A 19,069-nucleotide genomic window follows, 5' to 3' on the forward strand; every position below is an offset into this window, starting at 1 on the left:
GCCTCCTGGCTCCGAGCGGTGCCATCCCCTCGCTGAGCAGCCAAACACCCCGGCACTGCAGCACCAAAGTGGGGGGGCTGCCTTCATCCCCCCCCCCCTTCCTGCCCCTCGCTGTCCCTCCCTGGCACTAGCCAGCCCAAGCTGCCGCCCGGCCACCTCCAGCTCAATAATCTTTCTCCTTCAGTAAATCTCCAGGCTTTAGCGCTGAAGTTTTACATTTTCTTCCACTTCTAGGGCGCAGCCCCTCTTTATGCGAAATAAAAGTGCTCCTGGGGTCGGCTGTGCCAGCAGCCACCTCACAAATGTGGCAGTTTCCTGGCCAAAGCTTTACAGCTCCCCCACACTCCCCCCCCCCAACCACACATTCAGCTTGTCAGTGCATGGAGGGGGGGCACCAGCGCTTCCCACCTGCACCCCTCCCAGGCTCCAGCCCACCAAACCCCCAGGGAAGGCCAGGTTTGGAAAGATGAGGTGCAAGGCAGTGGTGGTGGGCAACTTTTATTGGGCTGGGGGCTGCGGCTGCTGCTGGCCCATCTGCCCGTACGCCAGGGAGGGGGGGGAAGAAAAAAAGCCTGCTACAAACTTTCTACAATAAATAGTTAAAAGGGTGTGTTTTGGCCCGGCGTGGGGAGCGCTGCTGGCCAAGCAGGGCTGTAGCTGCCGCGTCGGTGGCCGGGCATGGCCTGTAAATATAAAGCGTGTGGCCGAGAGGGGCTGGGCACACCAAGGGGCTGCTTGGCTGCGGGATATTCCGCCAGCACTCCTCACCACTGCTCTCTTGGCTTTTTTCCCCAATAAAAAACAAGGCTTCTGCAATGAGCGTCCGTGTCCCCCGCTGATTTTGATCCTGCCGGATGATTTTTTGGAGACGGTTGAGCTCCGGGATGCCCCCGGGCATCAGCGGTGTGGGATGCAGCGGGGCTCGTGGGCTCTCAGCTCGGCTCTGCTGTTGGTGGGCAAACACTGCTTTCCCCTGCGAGCCCGGCCTGAACTGGGGGAGGCCTCCCCAAAACTGCTGCTGCTGAGGTGGGTCTGGGGAGCAGCAGTGATGCTGGTGCTCGGCCAGAGCCTGGAAACATGAACCCTGGCCCCGCAGAAGGGACCGCCGCTTGCAACAACGGAAAGTGTTTATTTTCAGGTGGGACCCTCCTGGACAGCCTCTCCCTTCCTCCACTGTGCCTGAGCCCACCCTGCTCCCAGTCTGGGGGGGGGCTGGGCTGGCTGCTCCCAGAGGATGGGGGAGCAGCTCAAGGCTGGGTACTGCTGCGGCCCACCTGAAACCTGCCGAGGCTGGGGAGAGGCTTTTTGCTGGCTCAACCAAGGTCTGGAGAAGGACTTCATTTCTCACAGCTGCACTCGAGCGCGATGGGCTGTTGCCGGAGGTGCCAGCAGGGACGTTGGCGGCCCCATCGTGGCCACGGCTGGGCAGCCTGTGGCCCCCACCATCGCCCCGGGGCTGCCCGAGGTGGCGTTCCCGGCCACGCCGGAGGGAGCTGGGGAGCGAAGCGGGGTGCCGAGGCACGCACGGGGGCTGCAGGGGCTGAGCCGGTGCATTCCCCCGGCTCACGCCCGAGCGAGGCGGATGGGGTAGGTGACCATGTTGAAGCTGTCCCAGGCGAAGAGCTGCCGCTCGGCGGGGTTGTAGTCCACCATGCTGAGGTAACGGAAGCGGTTCTCGAAGGGGATGCTGAGCGCCCGGCTGGTGCTGGTGGCCGTGTTGTAGGCGAAGTTGATGGTGGCGTTGGGCGCCGAGTAGCTGCTGACAGTGTAGAGGGTGCCGCAGATGATGAAGGAGTTGGCCACCCCCCGCTTGCGGATGTTGGTCTCCCAAGTCTGCTGGATTTCCAGTGTCTTGGGGTCCAGCTTGGAGAGGACAATGGCCCCCCGGGCCTTCTCGGTGCTGTAGATCACCCAGAGCCCCATCTCATCCACCGCCAGATCGATGTCGGTGTAGCCCCCCCAGGAGTAGGGGTACTGCCCGTGGTAGCCAGCGCCGGGGATCTCCTTCTTGGCCGTGACGGCCTCTCCCCGCAGGTCGTAGCGGGCCACGGCGCGGGAGTGGCGGGGCTGGAAGAAGAGCCCGCCGCGGTAGACCACGGCCCCCGTGCTCTCCAGGGGCTGCGGCAGGATGTGCACCTTGGCGGGGTAGCCCTGGGCCAGCTGCTCGGCCGCCTCGTACTGGAAGAGCTGACGGACCTCCGTGCCCACCGCGTCCACCCGCCACGTGGTCTCCAGCGTGAAGGGGGGCACGGGCTCGGGGTCCTTCATCCAGACGCCGTACTTGCCGGCGATGGAGTCTGCCTGGCCGAAGACGACGGGCTCCCCCACCCACACCAGCTCGCCGCAGCCTGCTCGGGGACAGGAGGGGAGAGAAAGGGGGGGTTACCGCCCGGCGAGCCCCTCGGGAGGGCCAAGCGGTGTTTGGGAGCAGCGGAGCGCGGGGGCAGTACCCGAGTCCTTGCTCCCCGGGTGGCCGAGCGCCGTCTCCTCCAGCAGCTGGGACACGGGAACCTCCGTCTTCTCCGACTGCAGCTCCTGGTAGGCGAGGGGCTGCGGATCCCAGCGCAGGGCTGCGGCGAGGCCGGGCACAGTGTGAGCAGGGGCTGAGCCAGCCCCCCCCCCCCACCCCCCACCACACCACCTGCTCTCGGCATTGGGGGGGGAGTGGAAGAAATCCCCACCAGACTGTTGCCCCCCGAAACACCAACCTGTCAGGAGCCCGGTGCCCCATCCCGCTGGGGCAGGACACATCCATGACCTGCTGATGGGGCCCCCACGCCACCGCAGCTGTTGGTGCTGTTGCCCCCCCCCCCCCCCCCCCCCCGACTGCGGGGCTTAATGCTCCTTGGTGGAAACCCCTAAATCCTCCCCCTGCCCTGGATTAGCACGATCCCCGCGCCGTGCTGCGGGGCAGATGATGGGATGAGGAGGGCTCCAGCTGCCAGCCCTCATTTAGGGATGGGGAGGGGGTTTGGTGCGATGGGCTGCGACCCCGCTGGGGTGCCCAAGAGGCGGGGGGGGAGGGGGGGGGGGGCAGTAAAAGGATTAGAGCAGCACCCGGGGGAGAGGCGCTGGCGGGGATGCCCGGGGGTGCCAGCCCTACCACTCACCTTTGCCGGGGGCGGGCAGGGCGTCACGGCCGGGCCCCTCTCTGCCAGGGGGGCAGCGGCCGGCCCGCAGCCGGGTAATCTCCCGGGTGCTGCTCTCCAGCCTCCTGCCCAGCTCCTCTTTCTCCCGCTCCAGTCGCCCCTTCTCCTCCTCCAGCCGGGATTTGGCCCGCAGCAGCTCGCCGTAGGCAGCCTGCAGCTGAGCGGCCGGGGCCACTTGCTGGGGGTCCCGCGTCCCCCCAGCTTCACCCCCCCGCTGCCCCGGACCCCCCGCGCCCCGCTCCCGGCTCTCCAGCTGGCTCAGGCGGGCGGAAAGGGCAACCAGCTCGGCCCGCAGCTCCGGCACGCCGCCGGCATCGGGGCAGGAGGCCTCGACGGGGCTGGGTACGGTGAAGGAGTAGGTGCAGCGCCCGGCGCTGTCCTCGGCGCGCCGGAGGAAAGCCGCCTGGGCCCGGCAGCCCAGGGCCAGGCCCCCCCAGAGCAGCAGCCAGACCCCCAGCATGGTCCCGGCACCTCCGCTCCGCTCCGCCGCGAACCGGCCGCTGCCGCCCGCATTTATAGGGCGGGGAGGGCAGCGGGGAGAGGGGTCGGGGCGGATGAGCGGAACCTTCCAGATGCCTGCCCCCCCTCCCCCCCCCCCCCCCCTCCCCAAACCACCCCCCTGGGGCGGCTGGCCGCGCTCCGGCAGCTTGCGGCCGCCTCCACCGACTTTGCCGCCGGGGCCGTGTGCCAGGAGCGATGCCGGGGGCCGGGGGGGCCGGACCCCCCCCCCGTTGCTGGCAGGGAGATGCCGCCAGCCCCGGGGATAACGAGCCAGCGCGGCCACGGGATGGAGCCCCCCCCCCCCCAATGCTCGCCGCCACAAAGCCCCGCCCCCGGGGAAAACCACGCCCCCCCCGACACCCGCCCCTCCTTCCCTCCCTGACTCCGCCCCCGAGCCGCCGCGCACCATCGATTGCTCGGCGCTCGGCGCAGCGCCGAGGCGGTCGATGGGACAGCTGACTGGCCGCCGCACCGGCCATTTCCCGCCGGCCCGGCCTGGAGCGGAGCCCGGTGAGCGGGGCGGCTGAGGGGCGGTTGGTGGTAACGGTGACGGGGTCCCGCGGGGTTGCGGTGCCTCTGTCTGGGCGCCGGCTCCTCTCGTCAGCGGTCCCCAAGGGCACCGGCGGGCTGGAGCGGAGCGGCGGGGCCGGGCGAAAGCGTGGGTGCCGGTCACCGGCTGCCCTTGCATTCCCTGGGGCTGTTGTATCCTCCAGCCCCGGGGACATTTTGTCGTTTCCCCATTCCTCCCCGCTCCTTCGGGCCCACGGGTGCGGGGGTTCCCCGGCCTCGGCGACGCTGCGGTTGGGGCTCCGGGCGGCGGGGGTGACCTAACCCTTCCCTGTGCCTCCCCCCGACCCCAGGCTTCTCCTCCCGGGCCCGAAGCGGCCTGTCCCGCAGGTAGAGACCATGCCTCCGAAATTCAAGCGGCACCTGAACGACGACGAGGTGACGGGCTCGGTGAAGAGCGAGCGGGTGAGCGGTGGCGGGACGGGGGACAAGCGGGTGCCCGGGGTGGGGGGCCTGCGGCTGGTTTGAGAACCCGCTTCGGTTCCTTTGGACCGTGGTGCAGCTGCCTGTTTCGTGTGAAGTGGGTTTAACCTGAAGTGTTTGTTCTGAGGTTCTACCGTGCTAAAACTGAGTTTAGACGGCAGTCTAAAACGTTGTTGCAGCCCACGGTGAGGCGCGGAATCACGACTTTAGGACCAGTAAGGTTATAAAGGAGGTATGTTTATTCAGCACTGGGCGCATGGGGGAATCATTTTCTCCAAATGCACACGCGCCTTGGAGCCAAAAGCAGCTCCTTTTTATTACGTAGAATGTTACATATGTATCACAATTCCAGGAATAGGGAGGGAATATTACAATTAGTTCCGAGAAATCCTTAAAATATCCCCCAAGCCCCCTCCCCCCCCACACACACCGACCCTCCCCTAGCAACTCCCATCTTATCAGATAAACAGCAGGTCTTAACAAAACACAGAGCATGTCCCAACAAGCAATCTTAACAGACAAAGGGCATGTCTCAACCCCCAGGTGCAATGGTTCCTGAGGGTGGGGGGGACCATCTGGTTTCCTTCGATCATGGTAGCCGTCAGTGGGACGATGAACCCGTGTTGCCAAGAAAGGTTCATTCATCCCTTGAGGGAGGTGATGGCTGAAACTATTTCGTAGTCGAGGGATTGCTTAAGTTGATTGAGCAAATGTGACAAGCAATGGAAATAGAGGTGGGCTTCAAAATAAGAGGACTGTGCTTGCAGGTGGGAGCCTGAATTTATGCACAGGGGAAGCAGCAGCTGTTGTACCATAAGGACCGTCTGATGTGTTCCTAGGCCCACATGTTTACCGTGCCATTTCCCCCTCCTGATTATTTTTGACCCTAAGTAGATATTCTTGGGAGCCCACATCTCAATTGGAAAATTCATGCTGCCCTGATATGAGAAATGAACTCTAGTAATGTCTTTGTCCAAAACTTTTAGGGTTAAGATGGATTGTGGGGTTGCTCTTAAAAATTTGGATCATTTGATGGGGTGGACTGGAAGAGCAAATCTGAGCCCAGGAGGAGCCTTTTGGTGCGAAGCAGAGTTGCTACCAGACCGCTCTGCTTTCCATCCTGGCTGTAGCCTTTGCCTGAATCGGGGGTTTGGAGGGGCCGACCCCTCCGGACATGCTGTGCAGGGAGCCCGGTGTGTTTCTTTGCAGTCATCCTCCTTATACCTGCTGCCATCAGATGGCTGGAGAAACCACGTCCTCCAAATGGGGAGCGGATCCGACTTCCCACGTGGATGGGATACCCCAGGGCGGCCAGTGTTCTCTGAGCAGCTGCCGTCGACCGAGCGCAGCGCTGGGGATCATCCCTTGAGCAGAGAGAGCCTTCCTGCCACAGCTGGCCCCGTGGGGGGACTCTGCCTGCTGCTTTCCAAAGCAGGGCTCACCGTGCTGACGCACCGGTTGCTCCTGTGTCCCAGGGAGTTTTACGGATCCCTAGAATTGGGATCTGAACCTCCACAGGCAAGTGGCTGCTGACGCAAATCCAGCTGGGCTCAGTGGCGGAGGTGTGAGTTGTCCCAGGTCAGGGCTGTGCATTGGTCTGTGCTTTACAGAGTTAGGAAACACTGCCGAGGTGATAATAGCGGCACAGAGACATCCAGCTCGGCCCTTGGTCACAAGCAGAGAGAAACAGCACGACTCCAGACACCTAAAAAGTACTGTCAGTCCTCTCCAAAGGAGGAGGGCTCGTGTGTAACCTGCAGTCAGAGGATGCTGATTGCATCTCAAGGGCTGGAAATGTGTGTGTGTGAAAGAGACGATGCTTATTGATGAGGTGGTTTGGTTTTTTTCTCTGTTTGCAGAGGAACCTGTTGGAGGAAGATTCAGATGAAGAGGAAGACTTTTTCTTGTGAGTTTCTGAACAGCCGCTGTAGGGAATGAGACGTCTTAACTGCCTACAGCTCTGAGTCCGGAGCTGTCAAATACTGAAAGCTGCTCCCTGCCACGTAGGTGGGGACTTGGGAATCAAAACCTTTGATTCCTTTGAGATGACCTCTCAGAGCCTTGGCATTGAGCGTGAATTAAGACTTAATTGGGGTGACCTTTATAAGAGTGGGGTGTCCCACGTATCCTAAGACATGGGAGGGACGGATAGGAGGTATGAGAACAATCCTCCATCCACAAGGCATTGATTCTCTTTTACATTTCATTTGAGTCTGGTTTAGAAACATGTTGTCGTTGTATATTCCATCCTGATTGCTCTTTTTTCTGTTTTTAGGAGAGGGCCTTCTGGACCAAGATTTGGACCCAGGAATGACAAGATCAGGCAGTAAGTTGTTCCTCAATGTCACACAGATATTTTATTCAGGCACTGCAAGCTCCTGCTGCTGTCTTACCAGAGTATTTCTGCATAGTTCTGAATATGAACATGGTTTGGGCTTGCTTTCTTCTAACTGACTTTTCCTACCCTGTGTGTCCACAGATAAGGGAAATAAATTTGATTCAAGCTATAAAGAAATGATGCGTTGACAGAGGCGAAGGGTTAGGGCTGTATCACAGTGGTTTAGTGGAGTTTCTGAGGCCCTTGCTGTATTCTGGTGATGGGCTGTTCCATGCTTTTATGAGGCTCTTTTTCTAGAGCATTAGCCCTCAGTTTTAACCTTCGCTAGCACCATTTTTTATTGTTTCGTTGCTTTTTTCTTTATCATGTAACTTGCTTCTCAGTGTTTCAAGAAAGCATGGGGTCAGGAACACACCAGGACCACATTTTTTTGGGCAGCAGCTGGTCCTCTGGCCTCCTCTTCTCCAGATAAAAACCTGATATATGTGACCTGGAGATGAACAGTGACTCAGTGGGTCAAAGCATCTGGAAAACAGGAAACCATTACAGCTGGAAGATCACTGGCTGTGTTATGGCAAGAAGGAATGACTTGAACACTCTGGATCCTTCTCCCATTGAGTCATTTCCTGGATGATGATTGTTCTGAGCTCCAGTTTGTCCTGCCCTTTCCTATGAGGGATGCGATGGTGGTACTTAATCGAAAGCACACAGACCCCTGGTTTGTGTTGCACTGTTTCCTTTGCTGAGTTCTGCAGAGCCAGAACAGATCTATGCAGGGACTGATGACCGGGCATTATTCAGCCTGGGTTGTCTTGTGTGCAGCCTGAGTGTTGCTCTTCATTAGGGATTTTTTTTCATGCCGGGAAGAAGCCAGCGCAGTTCTGAGATGACTCATTGCCAACATCAGCATTGGGCAGTGCTTGCCATGTTACCTTGAGGGGCAAAGTGCACATGAGTTACAGAAGAAGTGGCAGGTAAAGACATTGCCCCCTGAGTTTTCAAGGGTCTCTGTTCCCTCCGGGGTGTGAGGATGCTGTTGGTAGAGGCGCACTGGTCCTTAGAGTAAGCTAGTGTGGATAAAGCCTCCCTTCTAGGGCAGGGCCAGGCTGACCTGGAGTGACTAAGGATGAGAATTGGTCTTATGAGTGGGGTCCCACCCCCATAAAAAGGTGGAGAGGGCGTGAAGTCTACCCCTTTGTCCTCCTCTGCTGGAAACAAATTACAGAGTGTCTTCTGCCCTCCCTGTGTGGTGGGGGAAAACGGGAGCTCTCTTCCCACTGTGTTGGCCAGGCAGAAGGTAGCGGGGGCTTAGGCAGAGGATAGCACTGCAGCTGTGAAGGGGAAGAAAAATAAAACAGGAATTCACCCAAGAGCTGGTGGATTCATAGGTATGATGTGACTAATGCCCAACACACGTGAGGCTGGCCTGTTGCCAGAGATTGCCTGTCTAGTGGGCCCGGTATGGAATTATGTCCCTTGAGGTAACAGGTGACTAGATCTATCCAGTATCTAGAGCATCTGTTATAAAATAGTATCTATTTGCTGCTCTCATCAATGTTGATTGCTTTGTTTATTAAGCACTTACGGTATGCAGTCATTACTTCTTGTCATGGAACTTGTCATTAAGTTTCTGATCAGACCAGCCCTTGTGCTGGACGGACTGATGCCTGGTCTCATAATGATGCAGTTTGCTCTGCAACAGAGGAGGAAAAAGAGGGTTGGGTTGCTGCAGAAACGCTGTAAGGAAAGGACATTTTAAGGAGGAATTTGAGCATTTGGAGAGCTGAGGCATAGCTGGGCAAAGCTAGAGAGACTGTAGCTGTATGGGGCTGGAGGAATGAGGTGTGAAGATAGGTGTGAAAGGAAACTGCATGAAGGATTGGGTAGAGGAAAAAGTGATGGGATTACAGGAGAAAAGGTGCAGAACATGTTGAATGTGAAGGGCAAGACTGGAAACTTTTCCTAGTTGTCCTTGGCAATGAAGGGGCATGGGTCAGGGTGGAGAGTTGGCAGCATTGACCCTCAAGGCTGGCTTAGCTGCAGAACGAGATGGTGGGGAACCCTGCAGACCTCGTAGGGTAAAGAGATGAGCTAGAGCCAGCAATAGTAGCAGGAGGAAGCGTCACAGTCCCCTCCATGCTCTGTTTTGTCTTGATGTGTCTGGAAGTTCAGGCTCTCTTGTCCCAAGAGCTGCTCAGTTGGGGTGGATGCTCCCCCGATAATTAAGTGGCTGCATGGGGTCCCTCAGGCTCCCTCTGAGACCTCCCTGTCCCTGAGGTGGGCTGGAGCTGAAAGTAGCTTTTAACAGGTTTTTATCATTTTCCCCAAAGTTACAAAGAACAGGAAAGGGAGAGCTGATCTCTCTTCTCTGCCTTTCCTTCCAGGCTTTCTGAGAAGTCCTGAATGTGTGTTGTGAGAGCTCTTAGTGCCTTTTGGGGGGAAGCTGGGATGTTCATCTTCCTCCTGGGTTTCTTTTATTTATAATAGCCTCTCATCACAGGTCATCTTTTCAAAAACACTACTAAGATCGCCCCCTTTCCTGTGCTGCTTGGCTTCCTTCACTGCTCATGTTTCCGCTTTCAGGCAACTGCTGCTGGGTTCGGGTTCCTGCTTGTGCTGGCGACGAAGCTCAGCACTCTGCTGTGGTTCCCCAGGAGCCAGGTCTCGGTCCTTGAGATTCTCACATTGCACTGCTGAGGGTGACCAGCATCCCCAGCGCCGGGGCTCGGCCCCAGTGGCTCTGTCTGGCTGCAAGCCCCAAGTAACATCCCGAGGAGGCGGGGGGTGTTTGGGAAATGGTTTGAAGACAAGAGTTGACAGCAGCTTCCCAGGGCCTGGCTGCTCATCGCAGGTGGCTAGTTTTGCAGTGGACCCCAGCCATAGTCCAGGCTTCTGTTTGAAAGTGGTACCAAGACCATGTTGTCAGGCATGGTTGTCGGGTGTAATCCTTTCAAGGACTGAAAGGCTTCAGGGAGGCATAGACTGCTGTCTTCCTCACAGCTGAGATGAAGCAGCAACTTAAAACCAGGGATTTGTGGCACAGTTCAAGGGCTGATACCCCGTTCTTGAGTACAGCAGGGTGTTTTGCCAGGCAGCCCCTCAGCGGAGCGCCGTGCTGTTCTGGCCTCCTGCCTTTGCACAGTCCATCCGTCGTGGCTCTCCATCCTGTTCCCTCTTCCCTGGGTGACTGCCACAATGAGGGGTGTTTGGGTATAATTTGCACCAAAATACATGGCACTATTAATATTGCTGGGGTGGAAAATAGAAGTGTGTCATGCTGGCTGTAAACAGCCAGCTTGGAGACAAGAAGCAGCCTTGAGCAGCACATCCCATGGTGTGTGCACGGCCTGTTTACGGCGTCTGAAGAATGCAGCACTGTTGTTAGCACAACACTGTGACCAGCCCAGGGAGTTTTTCAGTAGCTAACCCAGTGCAGCCAAAATGGAAAGGCTTATTCCTCCCACTCTGGACAAAGCACAAGAAAAGAGGAGTCTAAACCAAGCTAAGCACCGCTGGGTTTCTTGTTGTTGCTTTGCGGTGTACACTTGCTGTCCTTGTTGAAAGCATCATATTTGCGGTTCTTGGTAAGAAACGGGGGGTCATGGGAGACCTATTTTATGCTTTTGTCTTGCTCCCTTTCCTGCCAGGTATTTATTCTACTTTATTTCTCTTGGAAGTCTGGCAGGAGTGAAGTGCACGAAATGTATGTGTCAAAAGCCAATAGCTCCCTATCAGGAAATACACTTCATATTAGAGTATTCATTCTCTCTTGCCAAATAAAACAAGAAAATATTTTCTTCTTGATTTGACTTGAGTTTCCAACCTCAAGCATGCCAAACCAGTGGGAATTTTTGGATTTGTTCTAAAACTGCAGTGCTAATACATAGGTTGGGCATCTTCCAGCCCCCCTCCTGGAGAGGCATCTCTTGCAGCAGTGATGGGTGGGAGAGAGCAGAAACAAGGACTGACTTAAGGTTTGGTTAAGGCACTGTGTGGACATCAAAGTTTCATTCCCTGGCTTGGTCTCTTCCTGGTTTTTTCCAGGGTTCTCTTTTACATCAGTACCAAAAGGTACTGGGGTGCTCAAATGTGTCTGTGTTCCATGGGAATTAAACACCTCAGTATTTGTGACAGTTTAAGTCTTGATTTCTCTGTGCCTCCATTCTCTGTCTGTGAAATGTTTTGTTCTCTTGCTTGGGGATGGCTAACAGCATGCCCAGGCTATGGGCAGGTAGCAGAGGCATGCAGCATTTCTCCAGCAGCTCAAGTGGAAAGTGATGGGATGCTGAGATGCAGCGTGGGGCTGAGATGCAGCGTGGGGGGTCTGTGCTCCACAGGTGTCTCCCAAATGCTGGTGCACAGCAGAGCAGCTCGAAGTTACATACCTGCCTGCTCTGCCTCGAATGCTCTGGGGGGTCCCTGGGACTGCAGCAGCATCTCTCCAGGCTCTGGCTTGTACTGGCAGGGATACAGGTGGCATTGCGTCGCGCTGCACGTTCCTAGATGCGTTGTAACCTTGCGTGTTCCCACTTGTTAGCTGTACCAAGATAACTTGCTTACAATTCTGTTGAGGGAGGAAATCTCTTTATTTTGAAGCCAATAAATGATTTTAGAAACATTTACATACTGCAAATGTAGTCTTCTGCCTGTGAAACTGATGTTTAAGGCCTTAGAGTTTTTGCCAAGTTGGCTCATCTGGGACAGCAGATGTTTCTGCTTTTCCTCTCTCGCCCCAAGCTATAGCAGCGTTGCTGGCGGCTCCGAGCTGTGACTTGTCTGTAGTGCCGAGGTAAGGATCCCCCTCGCAGAGCATCCCTCCTCCTCACTTCCTCACCCTCTGCCCCATGAAAGGGCCGCGGGGCTGCGTGTGTCCTGCGTGGGGTGGCCACTTTGCTCCGTAGGGTACCACCACCGTGTGTTTGCCAGGCAGCACCTGCCTGCGCCCTCAGTGCCGTCTTCTGCGCTTCCCCAACGGCGGCAGCTCTGCCGCTCGCCTCGTACCTTCTAAAACAAATGGTGGCTCAGAAGAGGCTTGTGGGCACGGGGCAGGTTCCTGCCGAGAGGTGTTTGGGGATTATCTGCGCCTTTCCCCTCCAGATAAAAAACTTGCAGGTGCAGGCAGCTGCTGTTGATGTGGAAGGCAGGAGCTGCCACCGCACGGTGTGGATGCTGCTCCCATGGACTTTGCAATGCACCACAGGGAAGGCAGGTTCCCTTTTCATGGTGTCCTAAACAAAGCAAGTTTTTACGTGCAATGCTGGGGTCCAGCATGTGCCATACTGGGGCTGTTGTCAGAAATTGGCTTCAGAGGGGCTGCCTGGCTGTTCCAGCTCTGGAAGCCTCAGTGCAGTGGTGCTACAGAGCCTGACCTGAAATACTAAGATGGGAAGCCCCTTCATGTTCAAAGATCTGGAGCTCTTCTGAGAGGTTTTGGGTGAGAAAAAAGCCTCTTCTTTTAATGACTTTCCTTGCCTGTTTTTGGAACGATAAGTAAATGAGCAAGGCATGTGCTTTTCCACTACGACCGCTATTGCTTGTTGCAGCCACTCCTCAGGTGTGTGTCTCAGCACAAGTGCCTGCTCGGTGAGAGGCACGTAGCTGGTAGACAGACAGGAGAAATAGGTCAGTGTGAACCTATGTCTCTAATTAATTCATTAGAGCCACGCTGGCTAGGATGGAGCCCTGTTCCTGGTTCTGCAGTGCCCCGTTGACTGGCCGTGGGCAAGTTGATCTGAGTCTTGGCTCTGTTTTCCTGGGCCATGGTGGAGGATACATTGTCCTCGTCATACCAAGTGCTCTGAGCTTAGCTGCTCGATGCTGGTGCTCTGAAGTGGTAGAGTTGGGTCTGGTGCTGCTGTAAAAACCCTGGTTTGGCAAATAACATCTTTGAGCTCCATCTGTGAGATGGCAGCAGGGAGGAGAGGGTTTTGTGTGGGTCTGAAGAGGAAGATGATGTGACTGGATAACTTGGGGAGCAGGATAGTGTGGGTGCTAAGGATGTGCTAAAGACGAGGTGCTGTCAATCCTTCTTCCCCTTGGGAACACCAGTGCTGTACTGTTACAAGGAGGTGTGTGTTTCTGGCAACGTGGAGAGCTGCTGAAGTAGCCTATTTGTGCTGCATATTTAGCAAGTGCTGGGTGCGTTTCGATACGTTTCAAGTGCTTAAATATTTTTTTATCAAGGCAACTTAAGCTGTCAAGCCTAAGACTTACGCAGAGCGAGTGGCCTGGAGCTATTTCTGTTTTGTTGCCCTGAGTGTAGCGTTGCCTCCAAGACGTTGCTGTTGCCATTTACTTTCTGGGAACGGTATGTCTCAAACAATGTATTGTCTCCCTAGGGCCCCAAGAAATTTCTTATTTCTATCTCCAGGAAAATAAAAGTGTATTAGCTCCAAAATACAAACCAGAATGTAGCAGTATTTTTCCACCAGGAGGATTTTTCTCTCTTACCAATGTGGCTTTTTTTATGGAGTGAATAAATGCATTTATAATAACTCTGCGGCTGTGATTTAAGCTACTTTTCACTGAAGCGACTACCCACAGAGTTGCGTAACTTATGAAAAGATGGATTATAATAACTTGGTTTAGTTCAGATCAGCCATTTTACTGTCCTCTTGATGCCCCTGGAAGAGTGGGTTTCATTTAGCAACACAGTTCCCGGAAAGGCGAGCATACCTTGCTTTGATTTCACCCCAAATTATTTAGCAAAGGTACAGTGTGACGTTCTATGAAATCTGGTAAGATAAGGTTGATTTTTTTTTTTTTTTCTTCCCCCTTTGTGAGCTCTTCTGCAGCAGAAGTGCCCACCAACAGCAACTAGTGCCTTTTCTTACTGCATTTGTGTGTTCAAGGTGTTACGCAGGGTGTCCCGCTTGTGCTGACTTCCCAGTGCTCTGAGCCCCTTGTGTTCCCTCACCCGTCCTGGGATTGCTAGAGACCCACTCCAGGAGATGATGTGCCTCTAGCTTTCTCAGCATCCCACCAACTGGCCTCCAATGTTGTCCCCTTTGATTTTAATTTTTTTTTTTTCTGTTGGTGAGCTCTCGGATCCCGCCAGCCTGAGCAGCTCTGAGCAAGGCCCAACGCTGCAGTGCACAGCTGGTGGTGCTTGCTTCTGCTCTTCATGCTGCCTTTGCTCTGCTCTAGTGTCCAGAACCAGGTGGACGAAGTCATTGATGTTATGCAGGAGAACATCACGAAGGTGATTGAAAGAGGCGAGCGGCTGGATGACCTGCAGGATAAATCAGGTGCGATGCTAAATGCAGCTCTGCTGGGCTGTTCCCCACATCTCTTCCCTGTTGCTGGGCTGGTTTCAGTTCAGAAAGCACCTAATAACAGACCTGGGCTATCCTTCCCAGGAGTGGCGTTTCCCAGCCTTGGGCTGCAGACCCGACTTTCTGCCACCATTCTCCTCTTTTCACCTTCTGCTGCTCTGCACAGAGGCGTTAGTTTGGAGGCGTTTGGGTGCTGTGTGGGTCCTTCAGGCAAAGGTAGATCCGTCTGTCTCCCAACGTCTGCTGTCTGCTCTCTTGCTGGCTTGCAGAGCAAATTCCTGTCCTCAGAGGGCAGCCAGTACAAAGGGGGCTCAGTGGGACTCGCAGGTCTGTGTGTGCTCTAGCAAAGGGCGTCACATTGGCATCCACTGTGGCTTTGGTGAATCACGCTGCGGTTGGGTCTTTTCCCCTAATGCCGAGTTTATTGCTTAAAACTTGGTGGAGTTAGGAGAACGAGCAGATGTTCTGACTGTGTGCGCGCTGCTGAATCGCCTCCTTTCTTTCCTTCAACAGAAAGTTTATCAGACAATGCAACAGCTTTTAGCAACAGAGCCAAGCAGCTTCGGAGACAGATGTGGTGGCGAGGCTGCAAGGTAAGCGAGGACGGGAACAGGCAGGGGTGGGTTTGTGGAGGCGAGGTTACCTGCCCTCCCCTGGAAGGGGATGGAGCAGCTCTGCTTTCTGGCTGAAAAGATGCTGGAAGCCAAAGGGCCTCCTTTTGGGTAGATGCAGCTACAGACGGCACTCGTGTAACACAACTCTGTGCTTCCCTTGCAGATGAAGGCAATCATAGCGCTGGTGGCGGTCGTTCTCCTGCTCGTCATCATCGGTGAGTAGCTCCAGGTCACCTCAGCCATTTCTGACGTGGAAATATTCGTAGTACTCCACACCACGGGTGACACCATGGTGCTGTTGGCCCTGGGGGAAAGCACCTGAGCCACTCCCGTCAGGCACCGCACTACCTTAAGTGGTCATAAATGGTGCCTGTAGATCACTCCATGCTGCTCTTCGGCAAGGTTTAAACGCAGAGGAGCAGGCTCAAACCAAATCCTACTGACTGTGGCCAAAGAAAGCCAACATTGCCCTTCCCTGGCAATGTTGCCCCAATCCAGGGTTGGCACTGACTGATCCCAAGGCTGGTGGGAGTAGATGGAAGAGTTTCAGACTGGAGCAAAGTCTCCCAAAGGCCTCTCCACATATGTCAACCGTCTTGCAGTGGGCCTGGTCCCTGCCAACACTCTTCCCCAGAGCTGCCAGGCTGCTTAATTTTCAGCAAGTAGCTGTTGTGGCTTTGCCATTGGTCCCTTCCTGCTCAGCCTGGTCTCCCTGGAGCCCCCCTGAGCAGCGATGTCACTGCTTTTCCTACTAATCAGTTAATAATGACCAGAGCATGTTTCTTCCAGGCAGATGTAGTAATTCATCTCCCTGCCTGCAGAATCACATTCTCCAGGGATCCAGGCAGCCCGGCGTGGCAGCACAGCTCTTCTGCTCCACTGGGTCTGGAGGGTTTTCCTGCCACCAACGGTGGCCAGGGACAGCTCTGTATCGGCTCTCCTTCCTTCAGCAAAACCCTCGCAGCCCGTTGTCCTGCTGACACACAGCCCGCAGCGGGAGAGGCAGAGCTGGCAGCAGGGTGGGAGCGTTGTGGAGAGAGAGAGAGAGACTGGTGGAAAATCCCATCTGGTTTAATTTTGGGAAGCTGGAAGGAGATGAAGGTGTCAGGAAATGTTGTCTAGCGTGTGTGCGGGCAGCAGATTGCATTAGCTCAAGCTTGGAAACACACTTTCCCTTGCAGCTGCTCGGTGTTTGTTGCTACAGAAATGGGGGGGGGGGGGGGAATCTCTCTGGCAGGGATCGGTGTTGCATGCAAAGGTGTGTGGCTGAGAGCTTGTTTCTTTGTTTTTCAGTACCCATAGTCCTGAAGTACCATACCTGACGGGGCAGCTGGAGGCTTTGGTGGAGCTGGCTCTGGGATAACCAAACTGCTGTGTAATTTAAGTGAGATATCTGTATATAGCTTTGAAGTTGTTTTTCTCCAAGGAGAGAGGAGGCGGCGGCAAGTAGCCAGTTCTAACAGAGCATTTTAAGAACTGCCAAATGACCCTTTTTTTTTGGTCGAGTACCTGATCCTGCTATCAGACTTTTTTTATAACAGAAGATTTGGTTCCCAAACTGCCTGTTTTGTGTAATTCTGGGTCTCTGGTTTGGAGCCGGCTACTTGCCACTTGCCACTGTAGTTCATCTGTATATATGGTTGAGTTCTAATATTAATAATAATACTGTTTGAGCAGTTCCCCGCTGCCTGCTGTGGAAGGCAGAGGGGACTTTGTCCTTTCATCAGAGCAAAGGAGGGGAAAAATGTCTGAAGAGAAAAATGCCATTATGTTACAGGGAAACGACCCTTCTCTGGAGAACTGCAAGGGTGTCGTTTCTCTGTTGTTCAAAAAAAAAAAAGAAAAAAAGAAATAATTAGGTTTTACAATCCAGAATACTTTCTGGTCCTGCCATGGGAATGCACAAGCTCGGTGTTTTAAGTATCGCTGCTTACAGCTGTGACTAAAGACATTCCAGTAAACCTATTTTTGACTGTACATTTGGAGTTCCTGCACGTCTTCATAGTGTTCTGGAGGACATTCAGGGCTCTCTGCTGCAGGGAGTCCCTAGAAAGGGGCTGTTTCAGTGTCTTCTTCACCAGAAGCAAGAAGTGTGTATAAAGCCCAGCTGTTAGCCCAATGATACAAGAGACACAGCAGGAGGACAGCAACTCTCCTGAAACCAGTCCGGTGGACGAGCCCACTTCATATTAGAGCCTTTGATCTTGATGCGGTGATTGCAGTCCTGAACACCAGCCCATTCTGCTTCCCTGTGATCCAGTGGGCTGGGGGCTGTTCCCAGGCAGCTGCGTTGGGGTGCTCGAGGTTGAGGGGCCCCTGCGCTGGCCTAAACAGGAGCTGAGCTCCTCCATCCATGGGTGAGACTGTTGCATTTTGGCTGTCTCCATCCTTGGTCTCAGGTGTTGGTGGCATTTCTGTCTGCTCTTTATTTTTGGGACCCTCGTTCCTTCCAGCCCTGAGCCTGGGACTTCAGCTGAGCTGAGATCAGGCTCTCCTGGTTCTCTTTCTGCTGTTTCTTTTCTGATGAGAGCAGCACTGGTCCAGATCAGCATGTGTCTGAAGTAATGCTGGAGAGGGGAAACGGTGGCCCAGAGAATTCCTGGTGCCATGTCCCAGCTTCCTCTTCTGAACCTGCCCCCAGGACCTTGTTTGCAGTTTCCACCCGAGTGGTGGTGCTGCTCCATGCAGAGAAAGGGATTAAAAGCACAGCAGGCTGGAGGGTTGGATGTGATTCCAATTACAGCTTGCTCAGCTGAAATCTAAATAGGGCTCTTCCCCTCTGTGGGCCCTGGTCTCTCCAGGTGGGAACCAGAAAGCCAAGCTGGGTTTTTCTTCATGAGGTGTAGCCTGGTTTTAAGATCGTGCACCCAGTGGAAGGGATAAAAATGCCTATGCCTTTGGCTACTTTCCACCTTCAAGGGAACAAGAGGGAGGATGAAGAGGGACTTCAGGGGGCCTGCAGGTCTCGCTGAGCTACTGGGTACCTTTTCCTGCCAGCTGGAAAGCAAATTAATGGTACCGTGAACCTGTGGAATGGCTGTGCTGTGACTACTCTGGCCTGCCTGCTAGGGCAGGCTTTCCTCCTGCTGCTGGAGAGTCCTGCCAGTACCTCTGGCTTTCTTTCCCAGCCCCATCTTGCCTCTGCTGCTGCCACCCACAGAAGGACCTTGGTGCCACAGCAGCACATCAGAGCTTCAAAACCCTGCTGGCACCAGGTCTGAGCAAGAGAAGGTAGTTTTGCAGTTGCTTGCTAGAGGCAAAGCCTGGCTTTAAAGCTGGGCTGAGGGCCTTGGAAAAGGGATGCTGGTAGGATGAAGGCATCTTGGCATCCCTACTGTATTAAAGAACTGCTTATAGCTGCCAAATTTGGGAGCTGCTGCTACGCCTTCCATAGCCATGTCCTTGCTGGGTTCGGCAGTTCTCCATCAGCAGCATGTCCTTAGGGAAGTTTTCAGATAGCGTCGAAGTCTCTTCAGTGCAGGCACTGGCATTCCACCCCAAGAAGTGCTGCTGTTACCACTGTGGCGGAGGTGCACTGCTTCAGCCAGCCCCAAACATTTCTCCAGCTGACCCAGATCCATAGAAAAATGAGATGTCTGCATTAGTGCCCCTGACCCTGGACTGTTTGTGTCTTGTGCCTCAGTCTCACCCTTCGGTACCAGTGGGACTGGAGCAGGGCCACCCCAGGCAGCAGGCTCTTGCCCTGGGAAAGGTGGCTTTCCTCGACAGCTTTGCCATGGTGTTTTTCGCAGCATCTCCCAGGAGGTTGGGGTGCAACTGGTTCTACTTGAGATGGAGGGCAGGGAAAGCTGCCATGGACAAAGCCTTCAGCGTGCTTCCCGGGATTAGGGGTTGATCAGTTCAAGTCACTGAACGCTGGGGTCATCCTGAGCACAGACCTTCCCGAAGGACCAGCTCTGGCTGTAAGGCACCACCAGCAGCAAATCAACAGACCTGGTCAGTAAATTCCCAGTAATCAAGCTTACCAAGCAAGTTTTATAGATTCCCCCCCCCCCCCCCCCCCATGGCTGAAAAGACCATTACAATATCTGGTCTCACATACTTTATACAACAGTCCTCCTTACGTTCCTTTGTGATACTGTGGTTTTATATTGCAGCCTGTGCTATCCCACCCTGGACTGGCGGCAGGGAGCTCTAGTGAATGGAAAGGGTTGTTGTTTCCAGCAGTGTCTGCATGCTTTG

At 54.9% G+C, this 19,069-nt stretch overlaps 2 protein-coding genes across 3 annotated transcripts; one reads left to right on the plus strand and one right to left on the minus strand.

The window, feature by feature from the left end:
• Positions 1 to 482: 482 nt before the first annotated feature.
• On the minus strand, positions 483 to 3,940 carry MYOC (myocilin). Its single transcript, XM_042786179.1, has 3 exons — positions 3,111 to 3,940; positions 2,451 to 2,570; positions 483 to 2,348 (listed from the first exon to the last, which is right to left on the minus strand). The coding sequence occupies exons 1-3, from the start codon at positions 3,607 to 3,609 to the stop codon at positions 1,564 to 1,566; spliced, it is 1,404 nt and encodes a 467-aa protein (XP_042642113.1). The 5' UTR covers positions 3,610 to 3,940; the 3' UTR covers positions 483 to 1,563.
• Positions 3,941 to 4,041: 101 nt separating this feature from the next.
• VAMP4 (vesicle associated membrane protein 4) lies at positions 4,042 to 16,843 on the plus strand. Of its 2 annotated transcripts, none has more exons than XM_032998557.2 (8): positions 4,042 to 4,160; positions 4,511 to 4,622; positions 6,500 to 6,546; positions 6,916 to 6,966; positions 14,125 to 14,225; positions 14,766 to 14,845; positions 15,030 to 15,081; positions 16,160 to 16,843. In XM_032998557.2, the coding sequence occupies exons 2-8, from the start codon at positions 4,557 to 4,559 to the stop codon at positions 16,186 to 16,188; spliced, it is 426 nt and encodes a 141-aa protein (XP_032854448.1). In that variant the 5' UTR covers positions 4,042 to 4,160; positions 4,511 to 4,556; the 3' UTR covers positions 16,189 to 16,843. The 2 variants fall into 2 exon arrangements, with proteins under 2 accessions (XP_032854448.1, XP_032854449.1); XM_032998558.2 differs by having other exon boundaries at positions 4,050 to 4,160; positions 4,533 to 4,622.
• The last annotated feature ends 2,226 nt before the right edge of the window (positions 16,844 to 19,069 follow it).

The sequence above is a fragment of the Tyto alba genome, unplaced genomic scaffold (assembly GCF_018691265.1).
Source record: "Tyto alba isolate M040663 unplaced genomic scaffold, T.alba_DEE_v4.0 Super-Scaffold_1000006, whole genome shotgun sequence".
Lineage (NCBI taxonomy): Eukaryota > Metazoa > Chordata > Aves > Strigiformes > Tytonidae > Tyto > Tyto alba.

Bases quoted from the DNA above. Each gene is read 5' to 3' on its own strand.
- VAMP4 (XM_032998557.2), top strand. From the start codon at position 4,557: ATGCCTCCGAAATTCAAGCGGCACCTGAACGACGACGAGGTGACGGGC. The intron at 6,547-6,915 runs GTGAGTTTCTGA...TTCTGTTTTTAG, and splicing joins GAAGAGGAAGACTTTTTCTT to GAGAGGGCCTTCTGGACCAA. The intron at 14,846-15,029 runs GTAAGCGAGGAC...CTTCCCTTGCAG, and splicing joins TGTGGTGGCGAGGCTGCAAG to ATGAAGGCAATCATAGCGCT.
- MYOC (XM_042786179.1), bottom strand. From the start codon at position 3,609: ATGCTGGGGGTCTGGCTGCTGCTCTGGGGGGGCCTGGCCCTGGGCTGC. The intron at 2,571-3,110 runs GTGAGTGGTAGG...GCCTCGCCGCAG, and splicing joins CCTGCCCGCCCCCGGCAAAG to CCCTGCGCTGGGATCCGCAG. The intron at 2,349-2,450 runs GTACTGCCCCCG...GTCCCCGAGCAG, and splicing joins CCCGGGGAGCAAGGACTCGG to GCTGCGGCGAGCTGGTGTGG.